The 20,236-nt window shown below is 37.5% G+C and overlaps 1 protein-coding gene across 1 annotated transcript in view; it reads left to right on the top strand.

Moving 5' to 3' along the window:
- The window catches only part of LOC104408549 (catenin delta-2-like), a 19,894-nt gene extending 2,227 nt beyond the window's left edge, over positions 1 to 17,667 (top strand). The window contains exons 2-5 of the mRNA XM_010018196.1: positions 2,052 to 2,178; positions 6,258 to 6,389; positions 13,377 to 13,450; positions 16,457 to 17,667. Coding sequence (XP_010016498.1) covers positions 2,052 to 2,178; positions 6,258 to 6,389; positions 13,377 to 13,450; positions 16,457 to 16,717 — 594 coding nt within the window. The 3' untranslated portion in view covers positions 16,718 to 17,667. The remainder of the gene's footprint in view (positions 1 to 2,051; positions 2,179 to 6,257; positions 6,390 to 13,376; positions 13,451 to 16,456) is intronic.
- The last annotated feature ends 2,569 nt before the right edge of the window (positions 17,668 to 20,236 follow it).

The following is a 20,236-nucleotide window of genomic DNA, read 5'->3' as shown; positions in this document are numbered from 1 at the left end:
TAGTTCTTCAATTATTAGTTCTTATTTAAAAATATGTATTTTATATATATACATTATATATATTGAAAACTTTCTAATAATTTCCAATTTGATTTCAGAATTTAGGGCTTTACATGTTTTTGTTGGCGCTTTTTACTGATCCTCCCTCTAGGCTGGAGGACGCAGCTTGCGTAAAAGTAGTGTTGCAAATGAAAAATCAGATATAGAAAATTTTGGTTAAGCAAGTCATATTAAAGATTAACTGTTTCTTCTTTCATCTTACTATTTTTTATTAATTAACTGTTTTTCTTCCTTATATTTTCTTGTATGACTGTCATGAAATACGAGGTGCAGTTCAGTGAAGTACCCTAAACATTAGTGATCTCTGTGAACAAGCACTCGCTATTGACTCTCGGGGAAGTCATGACTACTATGAAAGCCACAGCCCAGACTTTTTTTTCCCTTCTGAAATTACAACTGAGATACATGCATGTTTATACAAATGTGCTATGAGAGGAGTACAGACATTCAGAATCTGTAGTTAAGTGTCACCTCCGTCTATCCCAATTTACTTCCAACATTTCTCTCTATATCAATTCTTCCTGCTGTGTCACACTCTCGCTGAGTTCTCTTTCCTGAAAGTTTAGTGGAATGGGGATATTCAAGTCATTTTCTATTGCAGTTCTGAGAGCCAGGTGCCCGTGGTTTCTGTAGAGAGAATAAAGACAGGCAGATGCCTTGGGCAAAGGCAGAGGATAGGAGGGAATGCTGTTCAGGACTGGATGTCTGGACTAGCCTGAGGTGCAGGATGGGAATATTCTTTACTACCCCAACGGAGAAATATTTTCCTGTAAGCAAGAGGAAAATTAGGGTTTGGTATTATCTTACTGGTTTTGGTTTTATACAGCATTTCATTGCAAAAATTTTGTTTAGTGCTATCCAGGCACTTGACTCAATCTTCACTAAGCCCAACAGAAAGCAGTTTTAAAAGGCTTATGCCTTCAGTATGAGACTAGGAAAACTAGGTGCTACTGATTTAAATTTAACATTAAGCAGTTATGAAGACAGTTAAAATGTATCAGTACTTGAAGACATTTGAAACACTGTTCAAGGTGAGGTTGGATGGGGCATTGAGCAACCACCTCTAGTGGAAGGTGTCCCTGCTCATTGCGGGGGGGTTAGAACTAGGTGATTTTTAAGGTCCCTTCCAGCCCAAACCATTCTGTGATTCTATGATTCTAAGAAGAGCAGTAGCAAAAGTCAATTTATTCTCTCATGATACTTACAAACTATTCTCAATATCCTTTTAAAAATGTAAATTACATTATTTTGGATTATTGCATTATGATACAGGAATAAAACATGAATGAGTTAAAATCTCCTTTTTTATTTCTGAACTAGCTGTTTCTAGTGTTCATATTTGTTTGGTTGGTGTTTTTTTGATACATCACCATTACCACAGATTTAAAGAACAGAATTTTTTTCTGTACATCTTGGGGGGGAAATGCAGCAAGGAGGATGCACTGATTTGATTCTTTTTCCCTCACATGTGAATAAATGTGCAGTTACTGTAACTAAACTACAGATACCCAAATAGCTGGATTAATTTTGATAATCCTGGAGCTTCCCCCTCTACTTACTCCAAAACATCCTTATAAGATAGAAATTCTTTAAAGCAAAAGCTGATTTTTACCATGAAAACAAGTAGTTTTCTGATTTGGAATATTTTCATAGCCATAATGGCATTCGGAGTGTGAAAATAGAGGCGTGGAAAAAGACAGAGCTATTACACAAATAGCCTAAAAAGTTGCTCAGTGTTTTCATAATTTGAGTGTTTCAGGAATGTGTTACTTTATAGAACTTTCTGCATTTTAATTTTTCTTCCGGTATGTCAGTACAGTCAGTACGTCATATCCTGCACCACTGAGAATATTTGCCACCCAGTGGCAGGAAAGGGTTAGTAGTCTACTTATGTATATGTAGTGAAAACACTAGAGGAAATTACTCTGTACTTAAAATGGGGGCATGTATGGCATTTTCACTGATTGCTGTCATAATGTTTGATGTTGCAGGATGGATGGTCACAGTATCACTTTGTAGCCTCATCTTCAACCATAGAAAGGGATCGGCAAAGACCGTACTCTTCATCACGCACGCCCTCCATCTCTCCTGTGCGCATGTCTCCTAACAACCGCTCAGGTAAGACCAGGCTTTCAGGACTGAAGTAAAGACAGAGGTAATCCATCACTGTCATTTTCCTTCTTTAAGCAATGTCACTGGCATCCTGATTTGTTGTTAACAATGGTGGAAAGGCACAAAATATGTTCTATACTCTTACCTGAATTACCTGTTCAAAACAGGATTTTTTTTTTTTATTAACACCTTGTAAAGTTTTACAGCAGGAAGAATATTCCATAGCATCTTGCCATGAATTTTCATGCAGTGTTTTCCTGATTTGGATTACCTGACTAGATCTCAGAGCAGTGGTGTCCGTGAAGGAAATGGACATGAGGAAATTTTGTTACTTACTTTTCTAGTCATGAAAACTGCTATGTCGTTAATGATGACCTCTGCACACTTAGAAGTTGTTGAAGGATCCTCATTGTTTTTTGTCAGCTTTTATTCTGATCATATGTGTATGCATGTATAAGTGTTCATATACATGTATGGATAAGTTTTAAAAAAATTGACTACAGGTCTTCATGTGATGTTGATAGCATATTTACACCAGTTATCATTAGTTCTGTGTGATCAATACAATGAATTAATGTAAGTATCTCAACTTACGCTGCAATGTTAACTAATTTTTCTATTCAGAAATCTGGGCATTTTCCCCTCAGCTTATTCTAAGGCAGAGCTTACTTTGGTTAGATAAAACCATTCCCAAATAAAATCTTTTAAAATAAACAGAGTAAACAGTCAGCCTTTCAATGTACTTTTTACTACTTGTTCAGTCAAATTCTGTCAATCGATATACAAAGAATTTACGATTTAAATTGGCCAAACTGATTATTGCCATGAGCATTATGCCGTAGTTTTCTTTTTAAGGAATCTCCTTTTTTTTTTAATTAACTAGAAGCTGCATCTTAGTCCTGCAGACCAACCTCTGGGGAAATTTGAAAATGTAGCCAGGAGTACAGTGAGAGCTGCTATTCAGTTCTAAAAATCTGTCATTACACAAGTCCATAAAGGGCTCTTGTTCCTTTTTTCCTTCTCCAGAATCTCATTTTGACTGTAAGTACAAGACACTTGAAATGTCTGGCCCTAAGATCTTAGTTCTGTCTCTTTCCAGAACTGTCTCTTCACTTACGTTACTTTATTGCTTAAAGAACATACTTAGAGAAAATTTGGATGAAATCTTACTGCCATCATCAGGATCATAAGACTGCAAAAGGACTAATATAGTGCTGGTTTCTGAAGGAAGAGGAACCCATGTAATTACAGACCAGGCAGCTCAACTTCATTCTAGAAAATTGCTGGAACAAATAATCACAATCTGAGCATCTCAAAGATAGGTAGGAACACAAGATACTGCTTCACTCTAGGAGTGTCTGTTTCTACATAGCATAAGTTACTGTCTGACTAGTAGTATCCATATCAAATCCAAATATTGGTTCAATATGATTTGTTCTTGCAAAATGCACCTGAATTCCTACTACAACATAGTTAAAGCACTTTATGGAAAGAGTAGTCAGTAAATGAAATCTACTGTAATGGGTAAGACTCTTTCAGACAAGAATTTTATAGGCAAGCTAGGGCAACCTAGCAAACAGTCCAGAAAGTGTCATGTATGGTAAATACAAAACTGACTAAAAACCATTCACAAAGAATGAGTGTTGTTTATTGCCAAAATACAGGAAGGCTTTACTTGGAGGTTTGCCTGGGGCCCAGTACTCTTCAGTGGCTTCATTAATAACCCAGATAATGTACAAAAGATGCCTATTACCTTTGCGGGTGCCACAGACTGGGAGAAACTCATGTACCTTAAAGGTCATTATTGGAATTCAGAGTGATACTGAAAAATTGGAGATCTGTCCAAAGGGGAAAAAAGATCAGTCCTTTAGAAATAAATTGTAAGGATAATAGCTGGCTAGACAAAAGTTCTTTTGAAATTATTTAGGGATTTTTGTCAGTTGCACACATGAATCGGGAGATGGAGAAATCAGGATATGAAAAACACTGAATGTACTGCAATTGTTTAACTCAAATAAGAGAGACACAAGATGGGAGCAGTGGGAAGAGGTACACACCAAGTATTCAAGCCAGCTGTGAAGAGAGACAGCGTGAACTTTCTCTACTTTCATAGCAGGCAACTGGAAATAATGAACAGTGAGGAGTCACGCTAAACATCAGGGAACATTTCCTAACAGTAGGGAAACAAAGCACTGGAACAGACTGCTCGAAGCAGTTATGTGATCTCTGTCATTAGAGATCTTTAGTTTTAGATTAAAATCTGTCAAGAATTATTTTGGTGCACTGGATCCTACCTTGGGGTAAAGAGTTGAAGTAAATGAACTCACAATGTCCCATTCATCGCTAGGACTTGGGAGTTCTGTCTTCTTCTCTATGTCCTTTAAGAATAGAAAACCTTGATACCACTTTTCAGTCTCATGTCAACCAGTGATTTTCTATCTGCTTCTAGTAAAAGCTCTGAAAGAGGGCACTTCTGGACTTTAACACTTGCCAGAAAGCAGTCGTTCTCTAATGGGAGGAGAGAGATAGTTTCCACAGAGAACAGAGAGAGATGTTTTTGTCTTTATTGGTCAATTGTATTCAAAACACCAGTGCTTAAAAGCCTTACCAGAGTACGCGAGACAAAATGCATCCCCGTGTAAGCAACTTCTTCAAGGTCTGCCTTCTGGTTTGTTCCCTATTAGACTTAAGTTGCCATTGGCTGATTTGATAATTTAATATGACATTTCTTTATACCTGCTGGATTATCAAGTTTAGAATTACATCACTATGGACAAGCAATTTAAAAACAATACCAAATTTGAATGGCCTCATAAGAAAAACCATTTCTTACGGTCATCTCTGTATTTGCTTTACAAATTCTGAGGCCAGGGCCAACAGAACCAATCTAAGCAGAATTCAGCATGGCTTATGCTTCCTTACTCCTTAACTAAAAAATGTAACATAATTTAGAGACGCTGAAAGATACAATTCATGATCAAGCATCACAAATGAGCTTGTCTTATATTTTTTTCTATCTACTTTTCCTTCCTTTTAAGCAAGGACATTGTTACTGCTTTTGAGTTTTTTTTGATATACCAAATACTTGAGTGGAGGTAGGAGAGGGTATGGAAGTAAGCACCAGCCCTTTAGTTATTTTTGTACACTGTGCCTTCACAAGGCTCTGGGGTGCTCTGCCACTTGCCCTGTACTCCTTCCCCTGCTCTTCATAACAGGGAAGGTGAATTGTGTCTACCAACATCTACATATAGCGAAGTCAGTTTATGTGAAAGCCATTATGTTTTCCTAGGCATCACAGGCTGTAAGTCTTCATAATCAGTGCCAGTGATCACCTTCATATTCTCAAGTACCTGAAAATCAAGTACATACTAGTTCTCATCCTAGTCACCTTGTACTTTCCTCCTCTTAGCCGTACCACAAGTATAGGTGAAGGATTTCATTTTAGCAATAGCTTAAAGTAGCAGTTGTTGTTCTAAAGTAGCAGTTGTTCATAAAATTTGAAAGACACATAATTATTTGTTACCTTTAAGTGTTAGGCATTCATTGCTGTAAGTTTTCTAAGAAAAACAGGTTTCTTTTCTCCCCATCTCCATTAGAATCCTTTAATTGGCTTGCTTATTTTCAACAGAGAAAGGAAGAAATCATTTTATAACATTTTTTTTCTACACAGTCGATAGTTAATGGGCTTTTCAACAGAAATAAAATAATCCTTTTTGAGAAAAGAAAAAAAGGAAGTGCCTATACCAGGAAGTTTTGACAAGTTAAAGAATTTGGAAAGCAAGTTTTTAATTATTGTGCTTTTTTTGTAACAATCATCTTAGTTGTTGAGTATAAATGAAAAAAGTAAAACATTCAGAGAGAAAATTATGTTTGGAGTTGATTGATTGTTGCATAAATACATTTGTCCTGTACTTGAAATAACAGTACCTTTTCTTTTCCTCCATAATGGGGTAGTGTTCCTTCAAACAGCTTAATACTAGTATGCAAACAAATATAAACTTTACTGAAATGTTTACTCTAGAGTTAAACGTTCATATGTTCTGTCATATGTGGCAAGAAAAAACAAATGGATTTTTGTGATCTAGCAAGTGCCCCAGCCTCACCTCGGGAAATGATCAGCCTAAAAGAAAGAAAAACAGACTATGAATCAACTGGAACAAACGCCACTTACCATGGAAATAAGGGGGAACACACTTCTCGGAAAGACACCATGACAGGTGAGTTTATGCTTGCATTGCATAGGTAAAAATCAGCTGTGTAGACCACTGATTATAAAGGCTTGACTGGGTTTGCTGAAGAAGTATTTGATCTTAATGAATAGAATGGTATGTGAAAATGATTTGTGAAGAGCATGTTTCTTCCAAGAAGAAGGGCTGTAAAGCCAGATTTACATTGCTTTGTAACTTTATATTTATTTTCATTTCAGAAGGAAGTTGGTAGATCACTTTGAATTAACTAGTGTTGTTTCTGCAAGCATGACAATGTTTGAGCATGTGTCCTAACATCTGTCTTTGACAGGGAATGGCTTTCCGGGGCCAGTTAGCTTATTTTTCACATCAGTCATCTCTAGGAAATTTGGTGGTGTTTGTGAAGTCTGTCTGTGTTACTTTCCCAGCTGGGCTGATTTAAATGCAACAGTTCTCTCTGTGTGTGTTATGGCATCTATTGCAGGTTTCACTTGAAGGCCTCTCCCCCATGGTGAGCTCATTAACCTGTCAGCATTTCAGTAATTACAAAATTTTGAGTGCTTTGACCAGTACTGCACCTCTTAATTAATTCTTTTGCAAATACATGTTGGTCTCCATCACCATTGCACAGGCTTTTATAACCTTTGCTGAACATGGTGTTACATTTATATAATACTGAGCATCCTGGTGTCCTCTTCTCCAAATGCTACTACAGTGAGGAGTCACTCTGCACATTCTGAATGCCTGTTACCGTTCCCCGTGCCCTCGGTAGAGGTCTTGCTTAGAGGATGCCAGAATGGAGGATCGCTGGGTTCCTCAGCTCACAGGGGACACCAGGACCATGCTGACTTCAGAATCAAGCCATCAGTACTGGTGTTCAAGACCGTATTCAGGATATGATGATAGTCATACTGCATCTACCGTGTTATTCACTACTGTGTAATCAAAACCTAAAGGCCAGCCTTTTGTGTGAAAATGCAGTACAGAACGTTAATTAGCATGCAAGTGAAAACATGAAGATGAGGAATAACAAGAGCATTTGGAAGCCATTGAAATTAGGAGTCTCCTGAACGACATCTGCAGAGTACTACATGAGATTGCAGCAGATTCAGTCAAGGTACTGCATTTTATGTATCTGTAATATTTTCAGTGTTTTGTAGTCATTGCACAAGGTGTTTCTCTAAAGCACTTCAGTGGTCTTTATTTGTGTGATTGTGAAGGACAGGACTGTGTTTCTTTCAGCACTTTGTCAAGGACCCATGAAGAGGGACTCTCAGGAGTAAGAGCAAAAGGCTGAAAATGCAGAAAAACTAGTATTTTGTTCAAGCTGTATCTGCAAATTCAGACTACCAGATTATATGAGAAGGTTCACCCAAAAAGAAGTGTTCCCATGTGAAAAATCTGCATTTACTTACAGACAGTCTTGTCTTTTGCCACACATTAAATAAAAAAAATAGGGTTTTCTTCTTCCCCAACCCTTTTCATTTTGTCTTCTACTGTAGTGCTTTTCTTCTCCCATTCCTGTTTCCTTTGTTTCCTTTATCTTTCAATGTACTTTTTGGAGTGTGGGGTTTGTACTTCCCCTGCAACCTTTGCTTCACTTCGATTTTTGCATCATGTTTTCCTTTAATATCTGCTTGTATTTGTCTGTTCTTATTGATCTTTTGGGTGGGCTTTTAGTAAGGAAAGTTGAAACGCTCAGCATCATGCTCAGTTATCGACTATTTTTCCAGCAACTGACCTCAGTGAGAAAATCAAAACCAAAATCAAATTGAAAAGGACAATAATATTTCACAATCACATATGACCATTGTACAAATTAATATGGAGTTAACAAATCACTTTTTCTTTCTTTCAGGTCACCAAATCTCTGCTCATTTGCTCTAAGTTCAAATTAAGCACCGTTTCTAAGAACAAAAGAAAATGACAGAAGGAGTCTTGTGCATCAACATTCAACGCGAAATTTGTGTAACATATTTGTAGCTCATTAAATAATAAATACTTCATTAAAGAATGATGTTAAATCAGTATTTGTGATTTCAATTGTGAGACATTTTGGCTTTATTTGAATGGTCTAATATAAGTTCATGTAGCAAGTTCATTGCAATCTCTGTATTTCATTTTGTGCATCAGACAATACTTTGCAGCAAATACATCTGTGGAACCTATGGGATGGATGTTTTTTCAGGTTCCACCTGGCATATACATATTTTGAACTGCTCTTGTGTTTTGTGCCAAGCTGATGTATTACACAAAGCTTTCTTTGACTTACAGGTTTACACAGAATGTAAAGCCACATTGTAGTTCCAATTTATCCATGACTGTCTCCATGTTCTTCTCCAAAGCTCTTCCCAGTTTATACTTCAGAAATTTTATGACCTCTTGGTTGGGGCTGAAATGAACATTTTTAGATGGACTTTTGAAGTAGAATGTTGGCTTCTTGCCATTGTGGGGAGTTGTTAGGAAACCTCTGGGGAAAAATGGAGAATCTATGAAGTAAACAGTGTGGCTGAAGATGATAACTTGCATCGATTTCACAAGGACAGCTAAAAAATAGAGGAACAATATCAAAGTTCTCATTGCCCTCTTCAGAGGTTTATGATGCCTTTTATATTTACTATCTATCTCTTCTCTGTAGAAAATAATAACCAATAATAAAATTTTATCACCTAAAGTATATTTTTAAGACAAAACCTATTATATTCCTTAAAAAAAAAAACAAACCAGAAACTTTTAAGTGCATGTGATAACATTATTTATGCGATGGTGTTTTCCTTCAGAACAGTGAAGATGAGGCTACTGTACACTGTCATGGGACTCCTATTCTGAAGTTTCTTTTACTTTGTTAGTTCCCTCACTGAAGTAATATGTGCATCACAGACTTCACCCCATATCTTCACTTTCACCAGCAGAAGCATCTCCTGATTAATTTATTTTCTTTCTGTTTTAAAGAATCAGTCGTCTCTACTTTTGGTTTTTAAACTTATTTTCGAGTCTGGACATACAGAACATGACCAACCACCATCATCTGTTACAATAGCTACAGAAACTAAGGCTACTCATTATTACTTTAAGAAACCATAGTACACTCTAATCTTTTCTCATGCCCTTACTTCATCTTTCACCATTCAGGAAAGTGGCAGCTGTAGTGATAGGTAATGATCTCTGGTAGCTGAGATTTGTGAGGCACAGAAGCATTTTGCTTTACTGTCTTGAACTAAATTTTAGAAAATGGAGTCCTGCTGCTTGTAGCAGAAGAAGCAGGTTACGTGATACCAGATGAAGACGACTGTCTGTCTAGCTGAGTTTTCCTCAGTCTGTGTTTCTGAGGGCGAAAGGCTAGCCTCTTGGCTATTTCAAAGTATCTGTAAATGTGTTCAGAATAAGTACTTAAAAGAACTGAAAGCTGAATATTAAACCATGAATCAAGTGACTGGGAGGTATGAGGACAGCTTCGGTCAGGGATACCTTTGTCACATAAACCACAGTGTGACGTAATTTTGAAAGCTGTTGTCCACTTTGCAGAAAACTGCTATGGGGAACTGTATGGTGTTTTTGTTGAACCAATATCACCTTGAAAACTGAACAGAGGGGAAAAGGAAGGTATTTTTCTGTCATGTTTTTTATGAAATATGACCACAATACTGCAGGTTGATCATAGTACTCATTTTAGAACCTTCACAATTTTTCTTTGTAAAAACTACTGCTTCAGTACTATCACGTACTGATGCTTAGGTAGTGCATAAAATACACACTCATCACTCCTCAAATCTTTTCATCTGCAGCTGCAATTCTCACATCTCTGTAAGGAAGTGTGGCTGCTGGAAAATCTCCATGTCTTACTCCTAGTACTCCTTCCCCTTCTCTTGCAATGTTTAAAAGAAGAACATTATTTCATTAATGTCTCTTTTTCCCTGTTTGAAAATGTTACTATGATAGTTCATATACAGTATTAACAGGAAAAATCAGATTCTAACCACACAATATCTGTCCATTCATCTAGCTCATTCTCTCCCTTTTTTCTCTTAATATTTGCCCTCTGCTTTTGGACAGCCAGAGTCAACTGCTCACTGAAGCATGGCAGAGCAGGAATGGAGTTCCCAGGGATGTTGCCTGCATGTTCAGAAGCAGGTACTGGAGGGGGCTGCATGCACTGCTAGCAGCTACATTGCTTGACTTACATTCCCTCCAGAGAGAATTATCTCAGCCTCCCAGTTAGGCTAAGTCAAGACTTCTTGCACTCTAGTCATTCATTTCCAAGCATTTGATGTGTCATTGGTTTTATTACATTGAGAAAATAATGCTACCTTTTTGATATTTTTTTTTTTTCATTTTAAACACGTGAATTTGTACACATCCCTGATGTCACATGCAGTGAAATCAGCAGCACAGACCTTGCAGCTATTTTCATAAGCTGATACTATCCATTTTCCATCGCAGAATATGTGATCTGGGAGACCTTAAGTCTTCAATCTGGCATGTGACAGTATATCAGTGCAAATGTCACAGCAGTGAATTGGACAGCTATGCACCAACTCTAGACTATTTCTGGTTTTATAATAGTCATGGCTACTAGTGGCACATACGTACAATGTGCCTTTTTACATACCTGTAAAAAGATGGAAAGGTCATGATTCTCCTTAAAGTCTCTCTGATTGCCTGTAGGAACAACATATAAATTAATTAGCATGTGTCCAGTTTGCTATTTTTCATCTGATTCTTCATAAAACCCTCAAGTGTTGCACCTTATACCAGTCTTTTATTCTTGACATCAACCAACCATGAACAGTATTGTCCAGACTGGTCATGCCTGACTAAAACCTTGCATGCAGGAAACTTCAACCCTGCTTACCTTGCTGTTCATATACATGAAAACAAAATGGTTACATGAACTCACTTTTATCTTTTTCAAGAAGTAGCACATCACAAAATGGGTAGCTGAAATGCTAATTTTGAGAATATTGAGGTCTTGAGGAATTTGCACTTTGTGAGGCAAGCTAAAAACTCAGAAACAGCATAAAAAGAAGATGATATCAAGGAAAGATCTAGCAGTTGTATTACTGCGAGTCATGCCATCATGAGATGCACCATAAATAGCAATGCTCATGCGGACTCCTCTAATACCGAAGACTGTCATGAGGAGGGAGATTTTCTAACACTAAAGCAGAGGATGCTGCTGGAATTCAAAAAACAAAACAAACCTACCCAAAACACTGAAATAAGAGTCGAGTCTTACACGCCACTCAGGTTAGGTAACAAAACGCAGCCTGAACTGAGGAGAACCTCTGCAGATTGAGCTTTTGGCACTAACATCTATGACCAAAGACAAACTGCTCAAGCACTTGTCATTTCTGTCTGTTACCACCTACTAGCACAGAGGTGCAATAAAAAGTACCTACGTCTGGAAGAGACCATCCAGCATCTGTTACTAGAGTTCATATTCTTTCCCTCTTCAAAGAAAAGATCCTGCTATACTCCTTGGAGACATCCAAAGCTCTTCTCTGTTTCCTATACAAGACTATGCACTGTTTCAGTAACTGCATCTAGCTTTTCAAGAAGAAGTTCTTTTCACACCTATTAGTTAATGGTTATGAAGTGAAATATCTGGTTTTGCAGCTGTTAGGGCTCATCACCCTACCATCTAATCCCTGTCTTTATCTTGTTCCAAGAACACACTTGAGGTATTTAAGAACACCATCTGAGATGTGTAAAACAGCAGCATGGAGCAGAGAGAGGCAGTTGTACATGCTGGGGTCCATGCTAGCAGGTTGACGAAGGAAGGAAGAATGGTTACTTCTTCAGTAACTGTGGTTCTTCTTAGCAATGTGACTAGCATGGATCCCATACCCAGCTTTCAGCTCTGATCTGCCGAAGTTTTTCAGCTGTGAAGGTATTAAAAACAACACTTTGATGCCTTCAGGTTTTGTGCTATTGCACAGAGGCCTGAGAGAAGTCAGATGACCAACGTGTTTCATCTCCAACGATGACTCTGATGCAGAACTACTCAATTTTTACTTTCAGGCATGTGCTTTTATAATGAGAGTCCTCATGACAGCATCAAATCATGGATTCTCATGTCTGGAAAGTTAGTAGCGTGACCAGTAAGAACGGTGCGCAGCAGCCACACACATGCACAAAGGAAATACTGCCGTATTTCAAATACTGCTCTTTCAAATATGAGAAAGAACTACAGTCTTTCTAGTTTGACCAGCAGACTAAGCTTCAGCTAGGTAGCCAAATCAACATCATCAGTGAAGTCAGCTTTGCAGGGAAGAGCCTTAGCTTTTCATGTGGTTTTGGGGGGCAGGATGGGAAATAATGTGGGGGTTTTTGAAAGCTATATGTTATCCTTGTCTTTAAAATTACTTCTGCTTTCAAACTCATAGCTCAGTTTTGTCCATACATTTTAGAAGTAGGACATCTGAAAAGAAAGTGACATCAGTGCATGAGTTTCAGACTATCTTGGCCAGACCTCTTCAGTATAACTACATATAACTTTTTTTCTTTTTGATAATTCATTTTTCAGTTGCATTTAGTCACGTTTTCCATGAATAATTTTATGATGACATAAGATAAATAATCCACATCATCCAATTGAAGTGAAAGGACTGAAATGTTTCTTAATGTTTACAACTGTTACTTGTTCGGTGTGTGTGATATAAAATCCCATATATAACCTGATATATATTTACCAAATACTAGCTGTATATTTTGTTACTTATTGAAGTTATTTTGTTGATTTGTATGTGAAATGCACAAGATGATTGGTACAAACATGACAAAGCACCTGTTACTATTAGTAAGTGTGCACCATGGACATGCATGTACAACAAAGCAAAAATTATGACTGTATAGTGGGAGGAAGAGAAAACAGAAATCTGCAGATGTTTTTGAAGATTTTTGTGGGGGAAAAATGGACATTCTGTAATGTATTTAATGAAGCCCTAAGAATGCACTTTGAGGCCAAAGAGGTATCTCTGGTAAACCTGCTTTTTCCTTCCTTTTTCCCCTCTCCAGCTCAGAACACTGGAATCTCGACTTTGTACAGGAATTCATATGGTGCACCTGCTGAAGATATCAAACATAACCAGGTAAGTACAGAGACTAAAATGTTACAGTTTCAGTGTGACATCTTATATGGAAATGAAGGAAAATATCCCAAAGATTGGTAAATCAAGATTAGAGGAACTGAATTATCCGCTTGTACAAATGCTAGCAATTCCACTGGCTTCAAAGAAGCTATATTCTTTATCCTAATGGATAATTTCAGTTACATGTCAAAAATGTCCAACAGGTTATGATAGAATATGCACAAAAATTATCTAAGGTGTTTATGCCTGTAATTCATAATGAAGGCAAGAGGGGCTTCGGACCTGAATACCTTTAAAGTTCTGGATAGATGCCCCATTCCTAGAAACATTCAGGGCCAGGTTGGACAGGGCTCTGAGAGCCTGATGTAGTTGAAGATGTCCCTGCTTACTGAAGGGGGGTTGGACTAGATGACCTTTAAGGTCCCTTCCAACCAAAACCATTCTATCATTCTGTCATATGTGTGAGGTAGGCTACAAAATCCAAGCTAGCAGTAGTGGGCACTTCTACTGGCTCTGGTATCTCGAGATGCCCCATGTCAGTGAATTTGGTGAGGTCCAGCCCCACGTCACTACGTGAGCATAGTCATCATCAAATTCAAAACTGCTGCTCACACCGCACGACTCATGTACTGAGGCCTCCTAGCAATAGTTCAACTACTGAACAGGCCTGGAGAAAGAACAGGGGAGTGTGCACTGTACTTACGTGTAGCTGAAGCCCACGGTTTTGCCATTTAGCACAACTGCAACAAGGCTTTTTGTTTGTTTTTTGATGTACACATCAGGGCACGGGCAAGAGGAAAACTAGCATTTAATTGACAAGGACACTTTCCCATGTATATACATCCAAGCCATTCAGTGTAGAGCTTCGGGACACTTAAATGTCATATTTCTGAAAATCAGAAAGCATTAAGTGTATGTGGTAAGGCAGGCATTACAAAAATGTAATTAGCAGCATGGGTGCCAAGCTAATGCACTTACAGACGAAGAGCCCTTGCACTATTGATATGTATGGCAATCATATGTCTGTAATTTCCAGTATATTATTTCCTTGGTCCCTAGGAATTAGACATTTTTCTGCATCTAGAATTCTGTTTCATCATTATGTGTAGTGCTACTTTATCCTTAATTACAACTCCTTAATAGTTTCACAACTTCCCTATGTAATATGCATGTTACAGTATTTTTATCAAAAATGAGGCCAAAAACATTTAAGAAAAACACTGAAAGTTCATACTAGTATCAGACAGGTAAATGAATATGTAGTAAAAATGATTTTTCACCAAAAACTTTTACGAGGTTACCTGAAATTTCCATTTAAGAGGCTGATATTTCAATCTTAATCCACAAACTTATAGTGAAGAGAGTTTCTGATATTCTTTTCCCCCATTTCTCTTTATTCTTTTTTTAATTAGACAGTGTTTCCTGTAGTGCACCATATTTCTTTCTGCAAGACAGTGCATGAAGATGTTTCTGCTTTTATTGCATTTAAGGAGGAAACAAGGGTATGAGGTGTTGAAGCAGCTGGTGCACTCTAATTGCAGTCATGAATCAACTAATTTGATTTGGGGGGTGAGAGTATGAGCAAAACAAAACAACCCAAAACCCACTAGTTTTCCACCTTTTCCCACTTGCTTTTTCAATGAAATACCACGTTTATGACTGACATACCAGAAAGAATGTTTTTAGCTAAAAAGAACCCAAAAGTACTACTTCAGTCCCCTATTTTCCTCTTAAAAAATGACAGTCTCTTAACTTTTTGGCATATAAATAGGTTGCTTCATACAGAATTTTTCTCCTGCATCCAAAATTTTAACACCTGTGTTTGAATATGTGAAATTAAAGGAGGAGCTGAAGGTCCTGTACACCTGGATAGCACTACTAGAAATAGAAGCTAGAATAGTTATGCTCCCTTGTGCAGTTCTAATACTGGGCCCAGTCTTGTCAGATAGATAACTTGTAGGATTGTTAGAGGCAGCGTTTTGCACTCTACACGTGGAGTCCAGTACAGACATGCTTTATACCACAGAGTTTGGGCTGTAGCAGTGCAACTGTTCCTCTCTTCTTGAAGGAGCATTACTAACTCTTGCAGAGGCAGCAGGATCTGCATTATCCTGCCACTAGTGTCTGAGTATCAATATCCAGGGAATGACCATTTGAGGATTGAAAAGCTATATCATTTTGCAGTCGCAAAGTCTGCCCAAGCTTACAGAGCTGGCATAGAGCAAAAGATGGCATTCCACTAAGTTATTTAGCATGTGTTTATAAATTTCAGATTTTAATTAAGTCCCAGCTATAAAAACAGAGACTCACTAGGGCTGTCTGCAAAAATACTTTATGGCAAACATAGGTTTAGGGGACCACCCAAGGGTTTTTTTCTGCATATCATAAATATTTCAGCTTCAAGGCAGCTTCCTGGATTGTACCAACACCACAAGATTGCCAACATGAAGTGTTGAGGAGGTGGTAAGAAGATGTTTCTGCTTCCAGTTAGCAGAAGAGCACATTTCAGAGCCCTTAGCTTGAAATTTTCGCATGTCAGTGCCCTGCAGACTATAAGTGGTTCTTAAGGATACGGTATCACCCTAAATCTCACTTTTGGCAAAGGCAGCTGCAAAATGTTTAGCATTTTCAGAGCGTATATCACTTCCATTCAAATTTTTTGAGTTTTGGCCACCAATGTTTGTGTTGTATAGCTGCAAAATAGTCAGGAAGTTACACACAGATTGTAGTTACAAAAGTAACTGTAAGCTGTGATGCTTGAACTACATTTGAAGTAAACCGGCATCTTGAGTAGCAATAATATTAAATAATAAATGTATTTAGTAGTAACATTAAATAGATATAAAGAAATATAATGACAAGGCAAGGCTGTGGAATTAATTCACTACCAAGCGATACCTTGAGCTAATGGCCTACTTTGTACTTCCAGCATGGTTTACTCGTTCTTCTGTCCTGTTGCCCACAGTAAGTTGTATTTGACAAACTGTGGGTATTACTATCTTTCAGGTTTCAACACAGCCAGTTCCACAGGAGCCCAGCAGAAAGGATTATGAACCATATCAGCCATTTCAGAATTCAACAAGAAACTATGACGAGTCCTTCTTTGAGGACCAAGTGCATCATCGCCCACCTGCAAGCGAATACAACATGCACCTGGGACTAAAGTCAACTGGCAACTATGTCGACTTCTATTCAGCTGCTCGTCCCTATAGTGAACTTAACTATGAAACAAGCCACTATCCAGCCTCTCCCGACTCCTGGGTTTGAGACTTGGGCAGATACAAAAGCTCCAGGAACTGTGCATGTGCATGCATACCACAAGACATTTTTTTTCCTGCAGATTTAGTTTGTTAAAGCCTGTTCCATAGGAAGGCCCAGATAACCAGTATGGAAAAATTTAAGAGATTTTTTTAGAAGGCTAAAAGATACAAAAGCTAAACCTGGAAGTAATTAGAAAGAAATATATATGCATATATATATTTTACAGTGTGGGGCAACTTTATTGTTGGCCTGTAGAGTCTAAAGTTTGGTGCTGTATATTGAATGTGGCTGAAGGAAGGAGGGAGAACATGGCAGTGGATGTGGGTCAAGAGTTAAGCACAAGTAACTGAGCAGCGTACATACTTTATGGGGAACAGCTTCTCACAGTTTGTTTAATATCCTCATTCATTGTGAATCTAGGCTTCAAGTTGCATTTGGGGTTTCCTCTGTACAGCAAGATGTTTCTTGCCTTTTGTTAATGCATTGTTGTAAAGTATTTGATGTACATTACAGATAAAAAAAAAAGAAGTGCATTGTGTATATTACACCAATGCCACAGTGTTTCTTCATCTATGGTTCTAAATATTGCTTCAATTTCAAATTTTGAAAGATGTATGAATTTCCAGTTTTTCGTTTTCTTCTCCCCGGTGCGTTTTAACAAAAAAAAAAAAAAAAAAAAAATTGCAAAAAAAGATCAAAAAAACAAAAAGGAATATTTAGCAGTATTGTTTGTTCTGATATGTGAATTTGTTTGTGGCAACTAAAAACAAAAAAAAAAAGGCATTCAGCAGTTTCTGACAATTAACATTCATCATTCCACACTCCTTGTCAACGAAGTGCTTTTTCACTGCCTAAAATTTTAGATGTAGATATTTGAAATAGATTTTTTTCATTTATACCAGTTTTCTTTATGATGATACAGTGTTAAAAGAAAATAAATTACAATTGATCTGTCATCCATATTTGCTAAGAATGTCTATTTCCAAGAACCTACCATACAAATACACATTCTTACTTGTGGTGTGTCCATGTATGCATAGTATTCTGTGTGCGTGTGTGTGTTTGAGCGTGTGTGTTTGTGTGGCGTAAGACTTCTTCTCATCCAATGTTCTCCTTGTTCAAGCTTCAATTTTTGTTTGATTTTCAGTTTTTTTAAACAGTGGAAACTCCAGTATGTGCTTTCTCTTACTCACTTTCTTAACCATTGATAGCAATTCAAAATTGTCAGGCCACATACTCACAAAGGAAGGGGTTGTCAGATTCTTTTCGCTGACTCCTTCACTCTTAGGTGCCATTTCCTTTAAAATAGCATCTCTTGATCTTCTCTTGAGGAAATTTCATTACTCTCCAGCCACCAACCAAGTGCTCAAGGAAGGCAGAGTTTGATCTTGCCATCTCCCTGAGGGAATGGAAAACAAAGACCCAACAGACTAAAGTCTGGAGTCTCCAAACTCTTTAGTCTTACAGAAGGGTCCAATTCCTGAACCATTAGGACAATCATTTGTTTTAACCCATACCAAAAAGAAGACCCAACACCCGGAATACATTCCTCAAATATGAAAGATACTGACCATTTATGTGCATTTAAAGTAAAACTCAAAAAAAGTAAAAAATGTAAGGCACAGAGATATTTTTTATTATTATTATTTAAAAGAAAAGGAAGCTAAGCTAGGAGGCCAGGAGAGCTGGCATATTCATCTTATCCTCTGGGATTCTGGAAGTAAAAAAAAACAATTTAGCATTTCTTCATTTCTTTGGTTCAGGCAACATTTCAGTGTACTGTTTTCACAGCGTAAGACCCACCACAAATGGAGTAGTTGTAAATTGCTTCAATTGCAGTTAAAGAATTTGTTTTAGGTTGCAAACATCTCTGTGATTAGTCATTGTGATAGTCTTACCATCACCTGGCACGCTTCTGGCTGTGCGCAGGGGGAGAAGTCTCTCGCAAGTCATCGCCTGCTCTGTAGGACGCAGCCCGAGTAGTTCACGCAGGCGGGTGTTGTGACGTAGCATTGGTTTATCGGTGATCTAGGACTATAGTTGAATATCTTGGCAGCTTTTCCCGGTGTACGATATGTAACCTTATCTGCTCTTTGTAGTAAACAGGGGGAAAAAAATCGCATGCAAAAAAATTTTTAACACATTTAAGACAGGGTGGGTGGGAGGGGCACAGTGGGCCAGATGTATAGCGAGGTAGATAAAAATATTATTCATAGTTTTGGACACAGGTTGTTTATATTTTATTTATTACATTGATTTTAATAAGATAAGTGACATTTGCAGTGCTCTTTTGAACAAAGCGCATTTTCAGTATAAAAGCTTTTTTTTAATAAAGAATGTCACTCGCAACTTGAAGTTCTTCTTGACTGCCTGATAACCACCAGGCTGGTGCAGTTCTCCAGGCACCGCATTGCCAATAGGCAGAGGGGATGTGTCATTCTGTTTGAAGTTCTTAGGACAGGAGGTTATTGTAAGTTGGATTTATTTCCATTCTTCAAGCTACTGAAACGCCCACATTGCCCCCTTTCAGCTCCTCTTAGGAATTACTTGGAGTCAAATGTTGACCATTGCTCAAGTGAGAGATTCTGGATCGATCAAGTGGCATAAAATACCTTTTGTCTATACTTTGTGTTGTTTTGTTTCCATTCTTCTGTAGTGGCAAGTGCTCCAACTGATAACGTTCACTCTTGCTGTAATGAGTTTTGAGAAGGTGTTGAATTACCTGGCTTCTTTTCTAGACTTGGAAATCCAACACAGCTGCCATACTGAGCAAGATATATATATGATGCATTCTTTTTAATATTGAGGAAAGTATCATTACCTATTGCTGTTCCCTTCATTCTTGTACTAGATCACACACAGAAATAGAGAAGAAACAAAACTGTTCCAAAAACAAATGTATAAAATGCAATTGATGTACTGTAAAATGTCGGATTTTTTTTTTTTTAACAAGCTTCGTATTAGAATCTTGTTCAGCTGTGTAGAGCTATATAAATCTCACTGTTTTATTAAATGCTGTTAATGGTCTGGAAGGAATGGTTAACCTATCTCAAGATTAACAAATTTGCACTAACATGAGCAATATTGATTTGAAAAAAAAAGTAGTATGAATTCAATATTTAAAAGATAAACTATGATTTTAAAGGTATATTAACATTGAAAGTACATTTTGACAAATAACATATTTAAGCCCAAAATATAAATGGTTATGTCAGATAACACAAAAGAACTATAACAATATAGATTGAGAAAAAAAATGTGTTTCACTGTACATGTTGCTAACATGTACAAAGACAAACTCCTATTGACATATTTTCTATTAATAAATCCTACTGTATTGTGGAGAATTGCTGGTCACAGTGCAATATGTTTAAACTCAGAAGTTGACTCCATAGACTGATGCCTAGATTCACACAGCCAATAAACCCCAGGTATTTATTTAAAGTGTTAATTGGATACCTAACTTTCAGCTTTCAAGTCATTTCCTCCCCCCTCCTTCTCCACCAGGTTTTATAAGCACAGCAC

This window comes from Nestor notabilis, unplaced genomic scaffold (genome assembly GCF_000696875.1).
Source record: "Nestor notabilis isolate BGI_N333 unplaced genomic scaffold, ASM69687v1 scaffold13927, whole genome shotgun sequence".
In the NCBI taxonomy this organism is placed as follows: Eukaryota; Metazoa; Chordata; class Aves; order Psittaciformes; family Psittacidae; genus Nestor; species Nestor notabilis.
The sequence above is the reverse complement of the archived record's forward strand: the minus strand, read 5'-3'. Positions and strand labels throughout refer to the sequence as shown.